We start from the raw sequence: 19,082 nt of genomic DNA on the forward strand, positions 1-19,082 counted from the left end.
GATTTTGGAGCCCAAAAATATAAAGTCTGACACTGTTTCCACTGTTTCCCCATCTATCTGCCATAAAGTGATGGGACCAGAGGCTATGATCTTAGTTTTCCGAATGTTGAGTTTTAAGCCAACTTTTCCAATCTCCTCTTTTACTTTCATCAAGAGACTCTTTAATTCTTCACTTTCTGGCATAAGGGTGGTGTCATCTGCATATCTGAGGTTATTGATATTTCTCCCGGCAATCTTGATTCCAGCTTGTGCTTCTTCCAGTCCAGCTTTTCTCATGATATACTCTGCACATAATTTAAATAAGCAGGGTGACAATATACAGCCTTGACATACTCCTTTTCCTATTTGGAACCAGTCTGTTGTTCCATGTCCAGTTCTAACTTTTGCTTCTTGACCTGCATACAGGTTTCTCTAGAGGCAGGTCAGGTGGTCTGGTATTCCCATCTCTTCCAGAATTTTTCACAGTTTATTGTGATCCATACAGTCAAAGGCTTTGGCACAGTCATTAAAGCAGAAATAGATGCTTTTCTGGAACTCTCTTGTTTTTTCAATGATGCAACAAATATTGGTAATTTGATCTCTGGTTCCTCCTCCTTTTCTAAAACCAGCTTGAACATCTGAAAGTTCATGGTTCATGTACTGCTGAAGTCTGGCTTGGAGAATTCTGAGCACTTTACTAGTGTGTGCGTTGAATGCAATTGTGTGGTAATTTGAGCATTCTTTGGCACTGCCTTTCTTTGGGATTGGAATGAAAACTGACCTTTTCCATTCCTGTGGCCACTGCTGAGTTTTCCAAATTTCATGTTACCCACAAATTAAATGCATGTCTTATTACACTGAGAAGAGTCTAGACTCATCTGCCAGCAAGTTCCCAGAAATGTCGGTACTTATATGAGGAATACATAAAATACCTGCCCAAAAAGAAATGGCCCTCATTCCTCTTCATTGCTTGGTAAAATTGCATAATCTTTAATATTAGGAAAGTTTCAAAAGAACTGAAGAAAACAAGAGAGAAGGAGAAAAGATTCTGAAATCAATAAAAACAAATATTGAAGTATCATTACAGTTTGCCTACAGTATCTTCTTTTTACTTCATTCAAATCCATATCCATCCTCCATTGAGTTCAGTACATGGTCACTTCTGTTATCAAATTGAATTTAAAGGATGGTACTAAAGCTCTAATAACTTCTAATAAGAAAGTGTGAAAGATTTATTCTTCCCATTACTATTACTCTTCATATTCAACATGTTATAAATTTTTAAGTCAAATAAGTGGAGCTTTAACATTAGAAATTTATCAAATATAATTTAGAAAATTAATGTTTCTTTAGACCATACTGTTTATTCTTTGGTTCATTTAATAAATATTTGAGAGCTACTATGTTCTAGGCACTATTCTAGGAGAACAAAATAAATGAAACTCTTTTTTCTGTTAGAGATTATATTTCAGTGTGGGAAAACAAACAGATAACTTAAAAAGTTGTTTTAGGGACTTTCCTGGAGGTCCAGTGGTTGAGACATTGTCTTCCAGTGCTGGGGCTGTGGATTCAATCCCTCTTCAGGGAGTTAAGATCCCACATGCCCTGCAGCCAAAAAACAAAGCATAAAACAGAAAAAAATATTGTAACAAATTCAGTAGACTAAAAATGGTCCACATCAAAAAATATTTTAAACACTTAAAAAATAAAAATTGTGTTCTATGTTAGATAATTATTACAGAGAACAAAAAGCAGAAAAGGAAAAGGGAGGATGTGGGATGCCAGTGGTGTAACTATAATTAGTGTGCACAAAAGGTTTCTTTGAGAAGGTGGCATTTGTTAAAAGAGACAAAGGAAAGAAAGGAAGGAATAATATTCCAGAAAGAAAATAAATCAGTCTGAATTGAATGCGAAGTAAAAATGTACCTGGTGGAGTTTACAAACAGCAAGGAGGCCATCATGTCTGAAACAGAATGAGTGGGAAGAAGAACAGCAAGAGATAAAATTACAGACATATTGAAACAGATAATGTAGTTCTGTTACTCAGACCACTTTTAGTAATAAGATTTCTACTCCGAGATCGAATTCTACTAGAGAGTTTTGAACAGACAAATAAGTAGATTAAATTTCCATGTTAATGGAACTATAATGGTTTCTGTGTTGAGAGCAGACTGTGAGAAAACTAAGACAGGGAGACCAGGAAAGAGGTTACTACAGTAAAGAAAGTAAAATATTGGTAGATTGAGCCAAAGTGGTAATGGTAGAATTAGTAATAAGTGTTTGACTTTGTGGGAAGCTTCCCAGGTGTCTTACTGGTAAAGAATCCATCTGCCAGTGCAAGAGACCCAGGAGAATCAGGTTCAATTGCTGAGTTAGGAAGATCCCCTGGAGGAGGAAATGGCAGCCCACTCCAGTATTCTGGCTTACAAATCCCGTGGAAATAGGAACCAGGTGGGCTACAGTCTATGGGGTCACAAAGAGTCAGACACAACTTAGTGACTAAACACACACACGATTGACTTTTGTCCATATTTTTAACCTAAAACTAGAAAATGTTCTTTGATTGGATATGGGATATGAGAGAATAGAAGAGTAAAATGACTGCAAGTTTTTGGTGTAAACAGCTGAGAAAAAGAGAAAGTATTTAGTAACACACTGTCAAAACTATGGGGAAACAAGCAAGGAGAGAAATAATTTTGTTTTGGAAAAATTAAAATTAAGAGTTTCAATATAAATCAAAGTGAAGCTTTCCAATTGTGAGATATAAACTAACGAACACACAAGAACTATACAAAAAAGATCTCATGACCTGGATAACTGCGATGGTGTGATCACTCACCTGGAGCCAGACATCTTGGAATGTGAAGTCAAATGGGCTTTAGGAAGCATCACTATGAACAAAGCTAGTGGAGGTAACGGAATTCCAGTTGAGCTATTTCAAATCCTAAAAGATGATGCTGTGAAAGTGCTGCACTCAGTATGCCAGCAAATCTGGAAAATTCAGCACTGGGCACAGGACTGGAAAAGGTAAATTTTCATTCCAGTCTCAAAGAAAGGCAATGCCAAAGAACATTCAAACTACTGCACAATTGCCCTCATCTCACATGCTAGCAAAGTAATTCTCAAAATTCTCGAAGACAGGTTTCAACAGTACGTGAACTGTGCCCTTCCATGTGTTTAAGCTGGCTTTAGAGAAGGCAGAGGAACCAGAAATCAATTTGCCAACATCCTTTGGATCATAGAAAAAGTAAGAGAGTTCCAGAAAAACATCTACTTCTGCTTTATTGATTATGTCAAAACCTTTGACTGAGTGGATCACAACAAACTATATCTGCTTCCTGAGAAATCTGTATGCAGGTCAAGAAGCAACAGTTAGAACAAAACATCGAACAAAAGACTGCTTCCAAACTGGGAAAGGAGTACATCAAGGCTGTATATTGTCACCCTGCTTATTTAACTTATATGCAGAGTACATTATGTGAAATGCTAGGCTGAATGAAGCACAAGCTGGAAACAAGATTGCCCGGAGAAATATCAATAACCTCAGATATGCAGATGAAACCACCCTTATGGAAGAAAGTGAAGAGGAACTAAAGAGCCTCCTGATGAAAGTGAAAGAGGAGAGTGAAAAAGTTGGCTTAAAGCTCAACATTCAAAAAACTAAGATCATGGCTTCCAGTCCCATCACTCCATGGCAAATAGATGGGGAAACTGTGGAAATAGTGGCAGACTTTATTTTCTTGAGCTCCAAAATCACTACAGATGCCTACTGAAGCCATGAAATTAAAAAATGCTTGCTCCTTAAAAGAAAAGCTATGACCAAACTAGACATCATATTAAAAAGCAGAGACATTTCCTTGCTGACAAATGTCCATCTAGTCAAGGCTATGATTTTCCAGTAGTCATGTATGGATGTGAGAGTTGGACTGTAAAGAAAGCTGAGCAGCAAAGAATTGGTGCTTTTGAACCGTGGTGTAGGAGAAGACTCTTGAGATTCCCTTGGACTGCAAGGAGATCCAACCAGTCCATCCTAAGGGAAATCAGTCCTAAATATTCATTGGAAGGACTGATGCTGAAACTGAAACTCCAATACTTTGGTTACCTGATGTGAAGAACTGACTAATTGGAAAAGACCCTGATTTGGGGAAAGATTGAAGGCAGGAGGATAAGGGGACAGCAGAGGATGAGATGGTTGGATGGCATCACCAACTCGATGGACATGAGTTTGAGCATGCTCTGGGAGTTGGTGACAGACAGGGAAGCCTGGGGTACTGTAGTCCATGGGGTTGCAAAGAGTTGGACACGACTGAGTGACTGAACTGAACTGAAACTAATGAAACTGAAAATTTTACATTATTGGTAAGATATAAAATGTAGAGTCAGTATATATATATATATATATATATGTATATATAGTTTTTAAAGTTATGTGATGCAGTGACATCATCAAAGGAAGGAGCTTGAAAAGGGGAAAGTTCAAAAACTAAACTTCTGAATCATCCAACACTTTGACTCAGTGAAATGATAAAGAATCAGTTAAGAAACTGAAAATAAATTGTAAATGAATTAGATTGAAAGCAATCTAATTGTTGTTCTTGCCAGCCAAGCAAACAAGGCATTTCAAGACAGAGAACATTTCAATTGTAAAGGTTATGCTTATAAATTGGTAAGATAAGAACTGGAAAGTGGCATGAATTTGGCATCATCGAAGTCTTTGGTAACTATTACAAGAGAAATACTGATAGAGTTCTGGGAATAAAAGTCTCATCAGAGTGAGAATGAGATTCCATTAACACTGAAGTCACAGCTTAGACATAGAGAATATGGTGAGCTTTTTGTATTTGACCATAAGGAAAACATAAAAAATAGAGCAGTAATTGGAGAAATTAATGAGGCGACAGTTTCTTTAAGATGCGTGCATGCTAAGTCACCTCAGTCATATCTGACTCTTTGCAACCCCGTGGACTGTAGCCTGCCGGCTCCTCAGTCCATGGGATCCTCCAGGCAAAAATACTGGAGTGGGTTGCCATTTCCTTCTCTAGGATATCTTCCCAACCCAGGGATTGAACCTGCATCTCTTGAGTCTCCTGCATTGGCAGGTGCAATGTTTACAACTAGCACCACAAGATGGGAAAAATCAAATCAGTTTATGCCATTGGGAATAACTTGTAATGAGTGGAATGTTAGTAATACAGGACAGAAGGTTGAGAATTGCAGGAGAAATGTCTTTTCTGGTAAAGAGGCATGGGACTGGGTGCACAAATGAAATGGTTCTCCTTATATAGAATCACAGGCAGAACATATTTTGTAACAGGAAGTAAAGAGGTGGTCAGGTAGTTGTCCTGTTTTATTCTGATATTTCTTCTGATTGCTTTCCTTTCCATACTGAAATAATAAGGAAAATCATTAGGAGATGATGAGAATTGCGAGGATTTTCATGAAGACAAAAGGAAAATGTTATCCAGTGCAGGGTGATAGTGAATGAACTAGGCTAATATAGCGTGGTTGTATCTTTTGGACCCACTCTAACTTTCATGATTATGTGAAGGGAGAGCAATCTGCACAATTGCCAGCATTTTTTAAGCCACATTCAGCCAAACGACTTAGGCACTGAGATTTAGAAAGAAAGTGAATGTGTTAGTCACTTCGTTGTGCCAGGCTCCTCTGTCCCTGGAATTCTGCAAGCAAGAATACTGGGGTGGGTAGCCAATCCCTTCTCCAGGGGATCTTCCTGACCCAAGGATCTCCTCAGTTCAGTTCAGTTCAGCCACTCACTTGTGTCCAACTCTATGCCACACCATGGACTGCAGCATGCCAGACTTCCTTGTCCATCACCAACTCTTGGAGCTTACTCAAACTCATGTCCAACAAGTCGGTGATGCTATCCAACCATCTCATTGTCTGTTGTTCCCTTCTCCAGCCTTCAATATTTCCCAACATCAGGGTCTTTTCCAATTAGTCACTTCTTTGCATCAGGTGGCCAAAATATTGGAGTTTCAACTTCAGCATCAGTCCTTCCAATGAATATTTAGGATGGACTGGTTGGATCTCCTTGCAGTCCAAGGGACTCTCAAGAATCTTCTCCAACACCACAGTTCAATAGCATCAATTCTTTGGTGCTCAGCTTTCTTTATAATCCAACTCTCACATCCATACATGACTACTGGAAAAACCATAGCCTTGACTAGACGGTCCTTTGTCGGCAAAGTAATGTCTCTGCTTTTTAATATGCTGTCTATGTTGGTCACAGCTTTTCTTCCAAGGAGCTAGCATCTTTTAATTTCATGGCTGCAGTCACCATCTGCAGTGATTTTGGAATCCAAGAAAATAAAGTCTGCCACTGTTTCCACAGTTTCCCCATATATTTGCCATGAAGTGATGGGACTGGATGTCATGATCTTAGTTTTTTGAATGTTGAGCTTTAAGCCTGTTTTTTTACTCTCCTCTTTCACTTTCATCAAGAGGCTCTTTAGTTCTTCATTTTCTGCCATAAGGGTGGTTTCATCTGCATATCTGAGGTTATTGATACTTTTCCCGGCAATCTTCATTCCAGCTGGTGCTTCATCCAGCCTGGCATTTTGCATGATGTACTCTACATATAGGTTAAATAAGAAGGGTGACAATATACAGCCTTGATGTACTCCTTTCCTGATTTGGAACCAGTCATGTCCACTATAACTGTTGCTTCTTGACCTGCATACAGATTTCTCAGGAGACAGGTTAGGTGTTCTGGTATTCCCATCTCTTTAAGTATTTTCCACGGTTTGTTGTGATCCACACAGACCAAGGCTTTGGCGTAGTCAATAAAGCAGAAGTAGATGTTTTTCTGGAACTCCAGTAGTTTTCTAATGATCCAACGGATGTTCGCAATTTGATCTCTGTTTCCTCCTAAGTTGTGAAATTTCTGAGTCTTGCTTTTTATAATTAAAGATTACTGGCAAGGTTTGTGGTAGAATGTCCATCAGTTTGGGTCTAGCTGATGTCTTCTTAGGATGGTGGCTCAGATGGAAAAGGGTCTGCCTGCAATGCAGAATACCTGGGTTCAATCCCTGGGTGGGAAGATCCCCCTGGAGAGGGAATGGCTATCCTGATAGATAATGTTGCCTGAAAGATATTTTGTGTTATGATTGCACTTTCATTTTAGTATTAAATAATTTGTAAATAATTTAATGTATTTATTACACAAATAATATAAATTTTAATTAATATTTAATGTAAACTAGTTACAGATTTTTAATGTAAAAATTGTATAAGTCATACATGTGGTTAACATGTCTACTCTGGTTTTCTTTAGCTAAACATTACAATTCTTACGATTTCTGAAAGGAACATGTATTGTGTTTTTAGGCTCAGTTAGGATCCAAAGCACCTGAGTGTTACTTTCCTAAAGAAGACAACTCTTATTTAGTCCACTCAACTCAGTACTCATCAGTGGGTATAACAGCTGACCTCCAGCTGAATACTGCAAATACTCGAATAAAGCTACCTTCTGATTCCATCTCATCTCTTCGTGTGGAGGTGAAATATCACAAAGATGATATGTTGCAGTTTAAGGTATGTTTATTATAAACTATCACAATGTATGATTCATGTCTCAAGAAAAATTTTAAATAGATTAGGTGCTTGGGTTTTAATATTAAGGATTATTAATTGGATTGATGGTCTTTTGATTCTATAAAGCTTTCTTTGTCTTCCTACAGAGCCCATAGCTAGATGCACAATAAGTAAAATTTTCTGTTTTTGCTAGCTTTTTGAACAATTAAACATATAATGGTGATTTTTAATTATTTAAATTATTGATAAATTGATAAATCATTTAGTTGGACTCTGTTGGTTGTTTCATTCAAGTGAACAAAATAGGACAAAACAAACACAATAAGATCCTTATTGTTTCCATTCTTTTTAAACAGTGATCTGAAGTTTATGGCCAATATAGTAAGAAATACAAAATAAATAATTTCTTTCAATAGTTATACTTAGCAGTTATCTTTTACTTAAGAGCGCTGAAGTGAAGTGAAGCAAAAGTCGCTCAGTCGTGTCTGACTCTTTGTGACCCCATGGACTATACAGTCCATGGAATTCTCCAGGCCAGAATACTGGAGTGGGTAGACTTTCCCTTTTCCAGGTGATCTTCCTAACCATGGGATCGAACCCAGATCTCCCACATTGCAGGCAGATTCTTAACCAGCTGAGCCACAAAGGAAGAGCACTGAAGAACTCCATTAAGAAAATTATTAGAAATTGTACTACATATATGACAAATGGAAAACAATTTCAACCCATACATATGCAGGCATTTAACTGAAGAAATACAGTCTGGAATAAAATATTAAAATACTTAACACCCTTTATTTTTTAAATATAAATTTATTTATTTTAATTGGAGGCTAATAAAAATGAAAGAAATTAAAGAAAAATACAAAAAATGAGAAAACTGTGTTCATCCTCTACAGCAAGGAAATAAATGGCAATTTTAGAAAAAAAGTGTTTTCTTGTTTAACAAAGAATAGTATTAGAGTACATATTTTAATGAGAATGTTCATTAATATACTAATTCTGGAAAATAGTTTACCAATAGATATCAAGGATCGTACAAATTGTAATACATTCTGACCTAATATTATCACTTGTAAGTAATATACTAAGTAAAGATGTGAATGAAGATAAATTAGCATTAATATTCATTGTAAAATCGTACATAAGGTTAAAATATTGAGGCAACTGTGTCTAACCATGAGTGGTAAATAATTTTGTGTATCCGTATAAGTGAATATCTAGCTCTGAAAGTTCTCTTCTTTAAGAGTTCTTACTGTATGGAAAAATGAATTACAAAACATTAAAACAGGTAAAATACAGTACATCATTAATTCATTATATATCTATATATGTTTATGGAATTTGAAATAGATATATGGGCCATGGATACAAAATTAGGAATTATGTAAATAAGAATGTAAATGTTCTTGTTTGAGGCATTATTTAAATTATTTAATGATATGTACCTAAATATATTGGGCTTCCCTGATAATTCAGCTGGTATAGAATCCGACCTGCAGTGCAGGATACAACAGTTTGATTGCTGGGTCATAAAGTTCCCCTGGAGACAAGATGGGCTACCCACTCCAGTATTCTCGGGTTTCCCTGGTGGCTAGGATGGTAAACAATCTGCCTACAATGTGGGAGACCTGGGTTCTTGGGTTGGAAAGATCATGGCAGCCCACTCTAGTATTCTTGCTTGGAAAATCCCCATGGACAGAGGAGCCTGGCAGGCAATAGTCCATGCGGTCTCAAAGAATCAGACACAGCTGAGGGACTAAGCACAGCACAACACCTAATATGTCACCATTAAGAACTAAACATATCTCTTTTCATTATTTCTCTATAATAGATTTATGATGCCCAAAATAAGAGATATGAAGTTCCAGTACCATTGAACATTCCAACTACACCAACAAGTACTTATGAAACTAGACTTTATGATGTTGAAATCAAGGAAAATCCTTTTGGCATTCAGATTCGAAGAAGAAGCACAAGAAGAGTTATGTAAGTGATTGAATTACTTGATATGAAAGATAGTTTCATTTTAGCTTAGGTGGCAAAGTTGGATGATTATTTTCACAGCCTTCACTGTGCTACTGTGTCAGAACATCAAAAGTGGTTTTAAAGGTATTAAATAATTGGCTTATTTTAATATTCAAAAATGAAAGTTAGCGGGCTGTTCAGAATTGGTCTAAGATTTTATTGACACTTTGGATGTGATGAATTTTATTATTAAATATCAGACCCATTCTTCCATTCAAGCTGAGAGCAAAAATAAAGACTCATGTTGAAAAGCCTGATGAGTGTTGTCAAAATAAGTATCTATACATGTATTTAGAAATATGTCAATATTTTATTAGAATGATTGAAATTGGAGGTTTTTAGTTCTGGATTTTGATCAAGTTAATACTATCTCTGTCAGGAATTGATGAAAGGAAGTTTAGATATGTACATATAGACATGATTTTTATATTCAATGAATAAATTTAATTTTTAAAATATTTCCTTTATTTTAGTGAAAAGTTCTACAAAGTATATTCCTATGTATTTTCTATTACAAAATACTTCTATGTAATTTAAACTTGCCCTGTATTCTTTACATGATGTTGTCAGGATGTTTTCAGGTATTGTCAGTATGGATACAAATAATGAAGAAAAACATGTTATATTGTTTCAAAATGTTGAAGAGTTTCATTCCAAATGTTAAAAAGCTAAATGATTTTGTGGAAAATCCCTGGTACAGAGACATTATTTATTGTTATTCAGGAAGTATTATTCTTTAGCAAATACTTTTCCAAAATCATTAATATAAAAATATGAATATGTTCCAAATTCTTTGTAATAATGTTTTCTTCCTCTGTCAACTTTCTTTTCCTCTTCTTTTATCTTCTTATTGCAAATGACATTCTCTGTAACACATTTCTTCTGGAGTTCTTTGTAAACACGTTTTTACAAATATAAATTAAAAGTTGAAAATGATTGGGTATAGTAATAGAGTTTGAAATTAAAATATACATTATGTGTTATTTATTTTGATATTGATTTCTTTTTATTCTATATGTAGTAAAAGTTTGCTGATTCTCTCAAGAGAACAGGAAAATGAAGGACTTTCAATTCTTAGGACATATATTACTTCTAGGTCATATATTATTTATAGATTTATATTGATTTTATTTTTAAAAGTGATATATATCTAAAGATACACATATAGTCATAATAAGATTATGAATTTGTGAAACAGATTTTGATATTTGCTATGTTAGCCAAAAAAGTATTGGAATAATTATCTATTTCCATCTATATCTGGGTATGATAAGCCCTATATAGGGAAAAATACTACTGATTTTCACATCACCTAAGAAAGAATTACCATTATTATTTGTGATCCTATTTGTATGCATATACAGGAATAAAACTGTATATGTTTATATGTTTTCTTTTGTTTTCAGTTGGGATTCTCGCCTTCCTGGTTTTGCTTTTAACAACCAGTTCATTCAGATATCTACACGCCTGCCTTCAGAATATGTGTATGGTTTTGGGGAAATGGAACACACAACATTTAGGCGTGACCTGAACTGGCATACTTGGGGAATGTTCACCAGAGACCAACCCCCTGGTGTAAGTACCAGTATTTGACTACCTTAAGTGGCAACTAAGACACAGCCATCTCCTTGTCTGCCTGTATTTCAATATTGAAACAAAGAAAGGGACTAGAAATCATGACAGTTGCTGGAGTGTTTTTCTGAAAAACAAACAAAAAGTCACAATAAAGTACAGGTGAAAGTAAATGACTGATCAGATAACATCATTGACTACAGTGAGAAGTGAGGTCGTGACCTAATTGCTTACTCTCTCAACTGCAAAGAAAGAACATTCAGATTCAATATTCCCTGCCAAATCCACGTTTACTTTCAGCTTTTAGAAAAGAACTGGCTAAGGTTTTCCTTGAGATTTTCTTTTTTACTCCTTAGATGAAGATTGGATTCTCACTTTTTCCTTTGTTACCCTAAGCTGCAGTTGTGCCTTTTTATGAGGTTATACTGTTAGTTACAATCTTAGGAAATATTTTTATATGCTCATGACACTTTCCCCAAAGTTTTGTCTTATTAATGGTATATATTTCATGAATATTTAATATATTTCTCACAATTAGTATTGACTATAATTACTCTAAATATATCATAGAAAATATAAATATATCATAGAAAAGTACATTTTAATACAAATACTAGTTCATTTGCATTTTCCATTTGTCATGTATACTTAAAGGATATATTCAGAATGAGATTATAAATGTGTATACTATCATAACCACTTCTTATTGTAAAGTACTCATACAATTTTTATTTGTATCACAATAGTTCAAACCTATGAACACTGTTTTTCATTTATTCCAGCTTGAAAGACCATGTTTACCAAAGTTTACCTCTTTAAAACCCTTCAGGGACTTCCTTTGTGGTACAGTGGTTAAAACTCCATGCTTCCCTGCAGGAAGCAAAAGTTTGATCCTTGGTTGGGGAATCAAAAAACAAACAAACAAAAACAAAAACCCTTCAACATTAAGTATTGGCACTGTTAGGCTTATATAACCTTGATCCTAAATATATAAATTTTCTGTCACGTGCTACTCAGTTACTAGGATTCATTGTGGGTCAATGACATTAATTCGATTAGGGATCATCAACTTATAAGTTTTGTAATCTTGACATTGCATGACTCTACATATAGATTTTCCATTCTGAAAAAATAAAAGATGATGCTGAAAATGAAATTAAATGCTCAGTAGAGGAAAAATATATTAATTTAAAATATTATCATAAATTATTATAGAAAGTTAGATATCCCAATAAGTCCTTGAGATTGAGTACTTTGATCACTTTAGTCATTAATAAATCATTCTATTATTGAAAAAGAAGTACTAATTCATAAATAAATTAAGATACATAATCTATGGAAAGAAACACAACTATTCTAAAACCAGTTGTTTCTTTATGTAAGTTAATTTGGCAGTATTTGTGAGTGTTACACATTTGTATATTCATTCTCATACTCTAATGCACTAATGGTTTGAATAATTACATTTTTTAAAAAATGTGTTTGTTTTAATTCAGTCATAGTTTGGGTGTGCAATGAAGGAATATTTAAATTCCTAAGCTCAATCTTATATTGAATTTAAATATTACATTGACAAAAATTCGCATGCTATTATTATTTAAATATACATTATGTTTATTTTTTAAATTTTAGTACAAACTTAATTCCTATGGATTTCATCCCTATTACATGGCTCTGGAAGATGAGAACAATGCTCATGGAGTTCTCTTACTTAACAGCAATGCAATGGGTAAAACAATTTTTTTAAATTTAAATTTAAAAAATCATATTTTATGTGACTCAAATAAAATAATAACTTATATATAGATAAAATGTAATAATATTTTGGATTTCCAGATGTTACATTTCAGCCAATGCCTGCTCTGACATATCGCATGATTGGAGGAATCTTGGACTTTTATATGTTTTTGGGCCCATCTCCAGAAGTCGTAACAAAGCAATACCATGAAGTATGACTGTGCATTTTAAAAAGAGATAACATTTTCTTTATAATATAAAGTATTTATCTTAGTTCACCAAGAATTTTTTTTTCAAAGGTAATTGGCCAACCAGTCATGCCACCTTACTGGGCTTTGGGATTCCAGTTATGTCGTTATGGGTACAGAAATACTTCACAAGTTGAAGAAGTATATAATGACATGGTGGCTGCTCGGATCCCCTATGTATGTATATCAATTTTTAAAACAGTGTTAAATATGTCATCTATAAAAACAGAATGAAATAATTAAACACACACTTTAATATTATTTAAACCTTTGACAAAAAGCAATGCTTGATTTGTTAGTAGCACAAAATGAATTGGATATCAGATTATACTGATTTTCTTTAGCAGAGGGATAAAGAAAGGGCTAATACCATTATTTTTCCTTCTTTCTCATCAGTCTTATGACTGTGAGTTGTGCTAAACAAGTCACTATGCACTTGCTTTTCTCTTAGAAACTCTGTTTCATAGGTAGTCAAACACATTTATTGTCTTCTTTTAAATGAGAGTAAGAATCCAGGGAACTTATTTCATCAACTGATATGAAAAGTTACAGAAAATTGAGGTGAAACAATGATTTTTGCCGTGGAATTGATGACAGTTGTCATACAGAATCAGTGGGCTTGCAGAATATCCTCTTCCCTCAATGTGTGGAAATTAATATTTTTAAGTATCCAAAATAATCAGTTCCTGTGATTTTTATTTTTTAGCAAGATTAAGAAATCTCAGGTATCTTCCTGGTAATATTTAAAAATTGAAATCTAGAATGCTTTGTATATAAGAACTCCCTCTAAGAAGAATAAGTAGGGTATCATTTATAAGACATCAAGACATACAGTAGAATCCAACATATGGTTCCCGAATACATTATTATAGGGAAATTAATTGTATATGTTAATGAGGTAGTGATATGAAAGTGAAAAAATATATTGAAGAAGATTTTTTCATTATTAGTTCTATGTTATCCATATTTTTTGTAATATCTAGAAAAAGAAATTGTCTTTAACAGAAAATAATTTTTAAAGTAATTTAGGCGTAAATTAAGGATTTAATAATATAACGAAAGCATTTATTCATATAAATATATTTGTAAATATCTACTGGTAAACAATATTTTGCTTATTTAAGCTTAGGCTGTTATTTTGAAAATGACTTTGATGGATGATAAAAGAATAACTTTAAATAATTGATGAATTTATTAATAATTTATTCTCCTTTATAATTTTATAATTATTGAAATTATCCCATATTTGCTTTTTGTTTCCAGAAATAGAGCAATACTTATTTCTGTATACTGTGCAAAATTCCAAGTTATTATTTAATACAATTTCATGACCTCATAAGTCCTTTACTCTTGTGTCTTATTTCTTTTGGGAATTATAAAACAAAAGATAGTGATTTGAAAGGATTTTTACTTCTAAATCAGAATTACTATTTAATGAACTTTTAACAAAACATAGCATTTATATGAACTTGTTCTTAGAATATTTTACATCTATACATGCTCTTTTTATTTCTTGAATATCACACTACTCAATTCTCAAGCATTTAAACTTTCATACTACTATTACTTTTATAAACATGATAGAATGTGATGAACTCAATCTGCTGATTCTTACCACACTACAATTCTCATATTTTTCAGGATGTTCATTACACAGATATTGATTACATGGAAAGGCAATTAGACTTTACAATTGATGATGAATTCCGTGACCTTCCTCAGTTTGTTGACAAAATAAGAAGTGAGGGAATGAGATACATTATTATCCTGGTCAGTATTTATATTTTATCTCCTATCTGAGCCTTATATTCTTAGTTTTGTTCAGACTTCTCTTCTTAATGAGGGAGGAAAAGGTGTTTCAAAATATGAAATATGTAAGTTTGAATTCTACTCCCAAATCTAAAGCTTTCTTCCTTTAACACTTCATTTACATGGGCAGCCACAAGGCTACCTTCATTCTTGGGTTTATCCTTAGAAACCTAAGACTAAATAAAGCTGGGAGTCAAAGACAGGCTGTTTCTTAATAATCACCCAAGCTACAAACTGACCTCAGTTTATAGACACTATCACAAAGTGATGATGGATTTTTCTATTCCTGTAAGATTCTCATATCATTCTCTGGGACAGTTTCTTACTCTTGCCATGTTTAAAAATTTGCTTCGAGTTAGTTATTCAATGGGGAGATTATTTCATCAATATATTACCAAAAGCAAGCTAGGCAGTCAGAAATCCCACTGGGGAAATAAAAGCAAAACAAAAACAATAGTAATCTTGCTTGTAATCATAGCTAACACATTTTCAAAAGTTCTTAAATTTTCCTTCTAGAAAATTTAAAAAACAATCAAGCTAGAACACAAAAATTTATACCGTCAGTCCATCTGTCAGTCTATGTGATAATACAATGATAATTTGATAATGGAAAATTGTAATATTTCATAACAGCTACCCAGGTGGCTATACTTCTATATCATAGACACCTGTTTTGTATTTCATTTTCGTTTTAGGATCCAGCAATTTCAGGAAATGAAACGAAGCCTTACCCTGCCTTTGAAAGAGGACAGGAGAAAGATGTCTTTGTCAAATGGCCTAACACAAATGATATTTGTTGGGCAAAGGTATTGAATTGATAGCTTGAAATAAAATAAGTGTAAAAGTGCTATTTCACTGAAAGTTTCTACTTAATTAAGCAACTGTTAAGGCATATTCAGAAGAAGAGATACAGTGATTCCAGTTCAGTTCAGTTCAGTTCAGGCGCTCAGTCCTGTCTGACTCTTTGCAACCCTAAAAATTGCAGCACGCCAGGCCTCCCTGTCCATCACGAACTCCTGGAGTTCACTCAAACTCACAACCATTGAGTCAGTGATGCCATCCAGCCATCTCATCCTCTGTCGTTCCCTTCTCCTCCTGCCCCCAGTCCCTCCCAGCATCAGGGTCTTGACCAATGAGTTAACTCTTCACATGAGGTGGCCAAAGTACTGGAGTTTCAGCTTTAGCATCATTCCTTCCAAAGAACACCCAGAACCGATCTCCTTTAGAATGGACTGGTTGGATCTCCTTGCAGTCCAAGGGACTCTCAAGAGTCTTCTCCAACACCACAGTTCAAAAGCATCTGTTCTTTGGTGCTCAGCTTTCTTCACAGTCCAACTCTCACATCCATACAAGAGCACTGAAAAAACCATAGCCTTGACTAGACGGACCTTTGTTGGCAAAGAAATGTCTCTGCTTTTGAATATGCTATCTAGGTTGGTCATAACTTTCCTTCCAAGGAGTAAGTGTCTTTTAATTTCATGGCTGAAGTCACCATCAATAGATACTCCATGAGTTCAATCCAAATTATTAGAAACAGAAAGAATTCATACATCATGTGTCCAAATACTATTTGTTTCATCTTTAATGTGTTTTTTATTGTATTTATTGGTAACTTTGTGTCTTATTATAAAATTACCACTAATAAGATGGTCATTCATTATTCTATACTACAAAAGTTATTTAATATTTGTAATTCTCTTTAAAACATCTTGTATAATTGTAAAAGCTATAGTTATATTCCTTACTTGAACAGGGAAAATAGTTTGTTGTATTTCATTTAGACAATAATATTCAGATCTGAGTATATTAATACATTATAGAAAACATCCTCCTTTGGCTTATACATAAAGAATAAAGATGCTCAATACACTATAAAAGCCTAAATGGGAAATAAATTTCAGAAACAATAGATACATGTATATGTATAACATAATTACTGTATACCTGAACTAATACAATATTGTTAATCAACTATACTCTAATATAGAATACATTTTTTAAAGAATAAAGAAAAAAATCCACTAGTCACAGTTAGAATGAAAATAATTTCCATAGTGGGAGATGTAATTAAATGCAATGTGCAAGTCTATTTGAATCTTAGACCAAAAATATTAACATTAGTGATAAAAGTGGTGAAATTCGAACATGGCCAATAGATTAGTTTGTAATATTCTATTAATGTTAGCTTCTCGGTTTTGATAATTGTACAGTGGTTATAAATATATTACTATTAAGAGAAGCATGGTGAAGGGTACAGAAAAACACTAGGTATATTGTTTGTGACTTTTCTATAAGTCTGAAAGTATTTCAAAATAAAAAGATAAAAAAATAGAAAAAATTCTGCAGTAAAAGGTGAAAAATCACAATGTTTTAAGAAACATGAAAGTATAGAATATTGATTATTAAAAGGGATTATTTCCCTCCTACTTTCTTCTAATTCTATATTTTTGTACATTTTCTCATTTTATTACCTTTTAAGCACTATTCTCTATCAGCAACTAATCTCTTATATGTAATTACCCTTCTGCAGATTCTACTTTCTACAACATAAATTTAAATCCCAGAGCTTTTGGCATGATTGAATTTGAGTTCTGTTTTGTGTTTGTGATTGGAAAAGAAGAAACACTGGTAGGCTAAGAGGCAGTGACTGGGTTAGGAATGTGGTGGAGAGAAGGGTTTAGTACTACTGTGAAAACCAAGAGGAGTATTTGCCTCAGTGTGGCCTCATCCAACTCAGATATTCAATTCCTTTCATATAAAAATATATATATTTTTGTTTTTCAAAAGTTTTTTTTTATCCTGGAGTAAGTGTAGAAATAATTTTAATATATCACATTAAATTAAATTTGGTGTATGTGATTCAAATTAATTGTTCACTAGACAATTTGGTTGCATGCATTGTTTTCAAAATCACTACCTACACCAAGGTTGGATTTTTTAATTTGTCATATTAAAGAGAAGATTAATATGGAAAATGGAAAGAGTTTGCAAATGATACATATGCCAAAACACAAACTAAGCAAATAATTGAAGGGAATATTTTTTATTATTTGCTTATAAAACTTTCTTATACTTTATTTATAAAAGTCATACCACACTGAATTTATTTTGAGCTGGTTTCTCATTTCTTCACTTTTTGTAGGTTTGGCCAGATTTGCCTAATGTGACAATAGATGAAAGTTTAATTGAAGATGAAGCTGTTAATGTAAGTTTCATATTGATTAATTATAGAACTAAAAGAAATTCAGCACTTAGATTTAATAATTAGAGATTTCACTGTTCTGCATGTGAATATCCAGTTTCTCCAGCACCATTTGCTAAAGAGACTATACTTTCCTCACTGCATACTCTTTCACTCTTGTCAAAGATCAGTTAACTATACATGTGTGGATGATTTCTGGGCTCTTTAACTGTGGCCATTAGCCTATTATGTTTATTTTTATGCCAAGACCATGCTTTTCACTACTGTAGCTTTGGAATATATCTTGAAATTAGGAAACCTAATGCCTTCAGCTTTTTTCTACTTACTCAAGATTATTATGATTAAGGAAATATTCAAGGTGTTTCCTAAAGAGTATGATATTAGCTATCGGGATTTAATATATAGTCTTCATCATGTTAAGGTAATTTCTTTCTATTTCTAGTTTGTTGAGAGTTTTTTGTTTTTTATTTTTATCATGAAACAGTGTTGAATTTTATCAAATACATTTTCTGCATTGTTTGTTGATATGCTTATGCTTAGTCATTCAGTCGTGTCTGACTCTGGGACCCTTTGGACCATAGCCACCATGCTCCTCAGTCCTTGGAATTTTTCCGGAATACTGGAATGAGTTGTCACTTCTTTTTCCAGGAGATCTTCCTGACCCAGGGATCAAACCTGCGTCTCCTGTGGCTCCTGCATTACAGGCGGATACTTTACCCGCTGAGCCACTGGGGAAGCACTGTTATTGATATGACCATGTGATTTTTATCATTTATTCTGTTGATATGCTGTATCACAGTAATTGATTTTTGTATGTAATATAATCCTTGCCTCACAGGGAAAAATCCCACTTATTCATGGTGTATGAGCCTTTTAATGTGTTGTTGAATGTGTTTTGCTAATAGTTTGGTTGAGGATGCTTGTATCTACTCATCAGATATTGTTTGTGTGAA

At 33.8% G+C, this 19,082-nt stretch overlaps 1 protein-coding gene across 1 annotated transcript in view; it reads left to right on the top strand.

The window, feature by feature from the left end:
* The window catches only part of SI (sucrase-isomaltase), a 108,998-nt gene that overhangs the window by 52,796 nt on the left and 37,120 nt on the right, over positions 1-19,082 (top strand). Inside the window, exons 25-33 of the mRNA XM_018053782.1 lie at positions 7,327-7,533; positions 9,368-9,522; positions 10,968-11,136; positions 12,766-12,862; positions 12,970-13,082; positions 13,170-13,295; positions 14,760-14,888; positions 15,623-15,733; positions 18,070-18,132. Coding sequence (XP_017909271.1) covers positions 7,327-7,533; positions 9,368-9,522; positions 10,968-11,136; positions 12,766-12,862; positions 12,970-13,082; positions 13,170-13,295; positions 14,760-14,888; positions 15,623-15,733; positions 18,070-18,132 — 1,170 coding nt within the window. The remainder of the gene's footprint in view (positions 1-7,326; positions 7,534-9,367; positions 9,523-10,967; positions 11,137-12,765; positions 12,863-12,969; positions 13,083-13,169; positions 13,296-14,759; positions 14,889-15,622; positions 15,734-18,069; positions 18,133-19,082) is intronic.

This window comes from Capra hircus, chromosome 1, assembly GCF_001704415.2.
Source record: "Capra hircus breed San Clemente chromosome 1, ASM170441v1, whole genome shotgun sequence".
Taxonomy (NCBI): Eukaryota; Metazoa; Chordata; class Mammalia; order Artiodactyla; family Bovidae; genus Capra; species Capra hircus.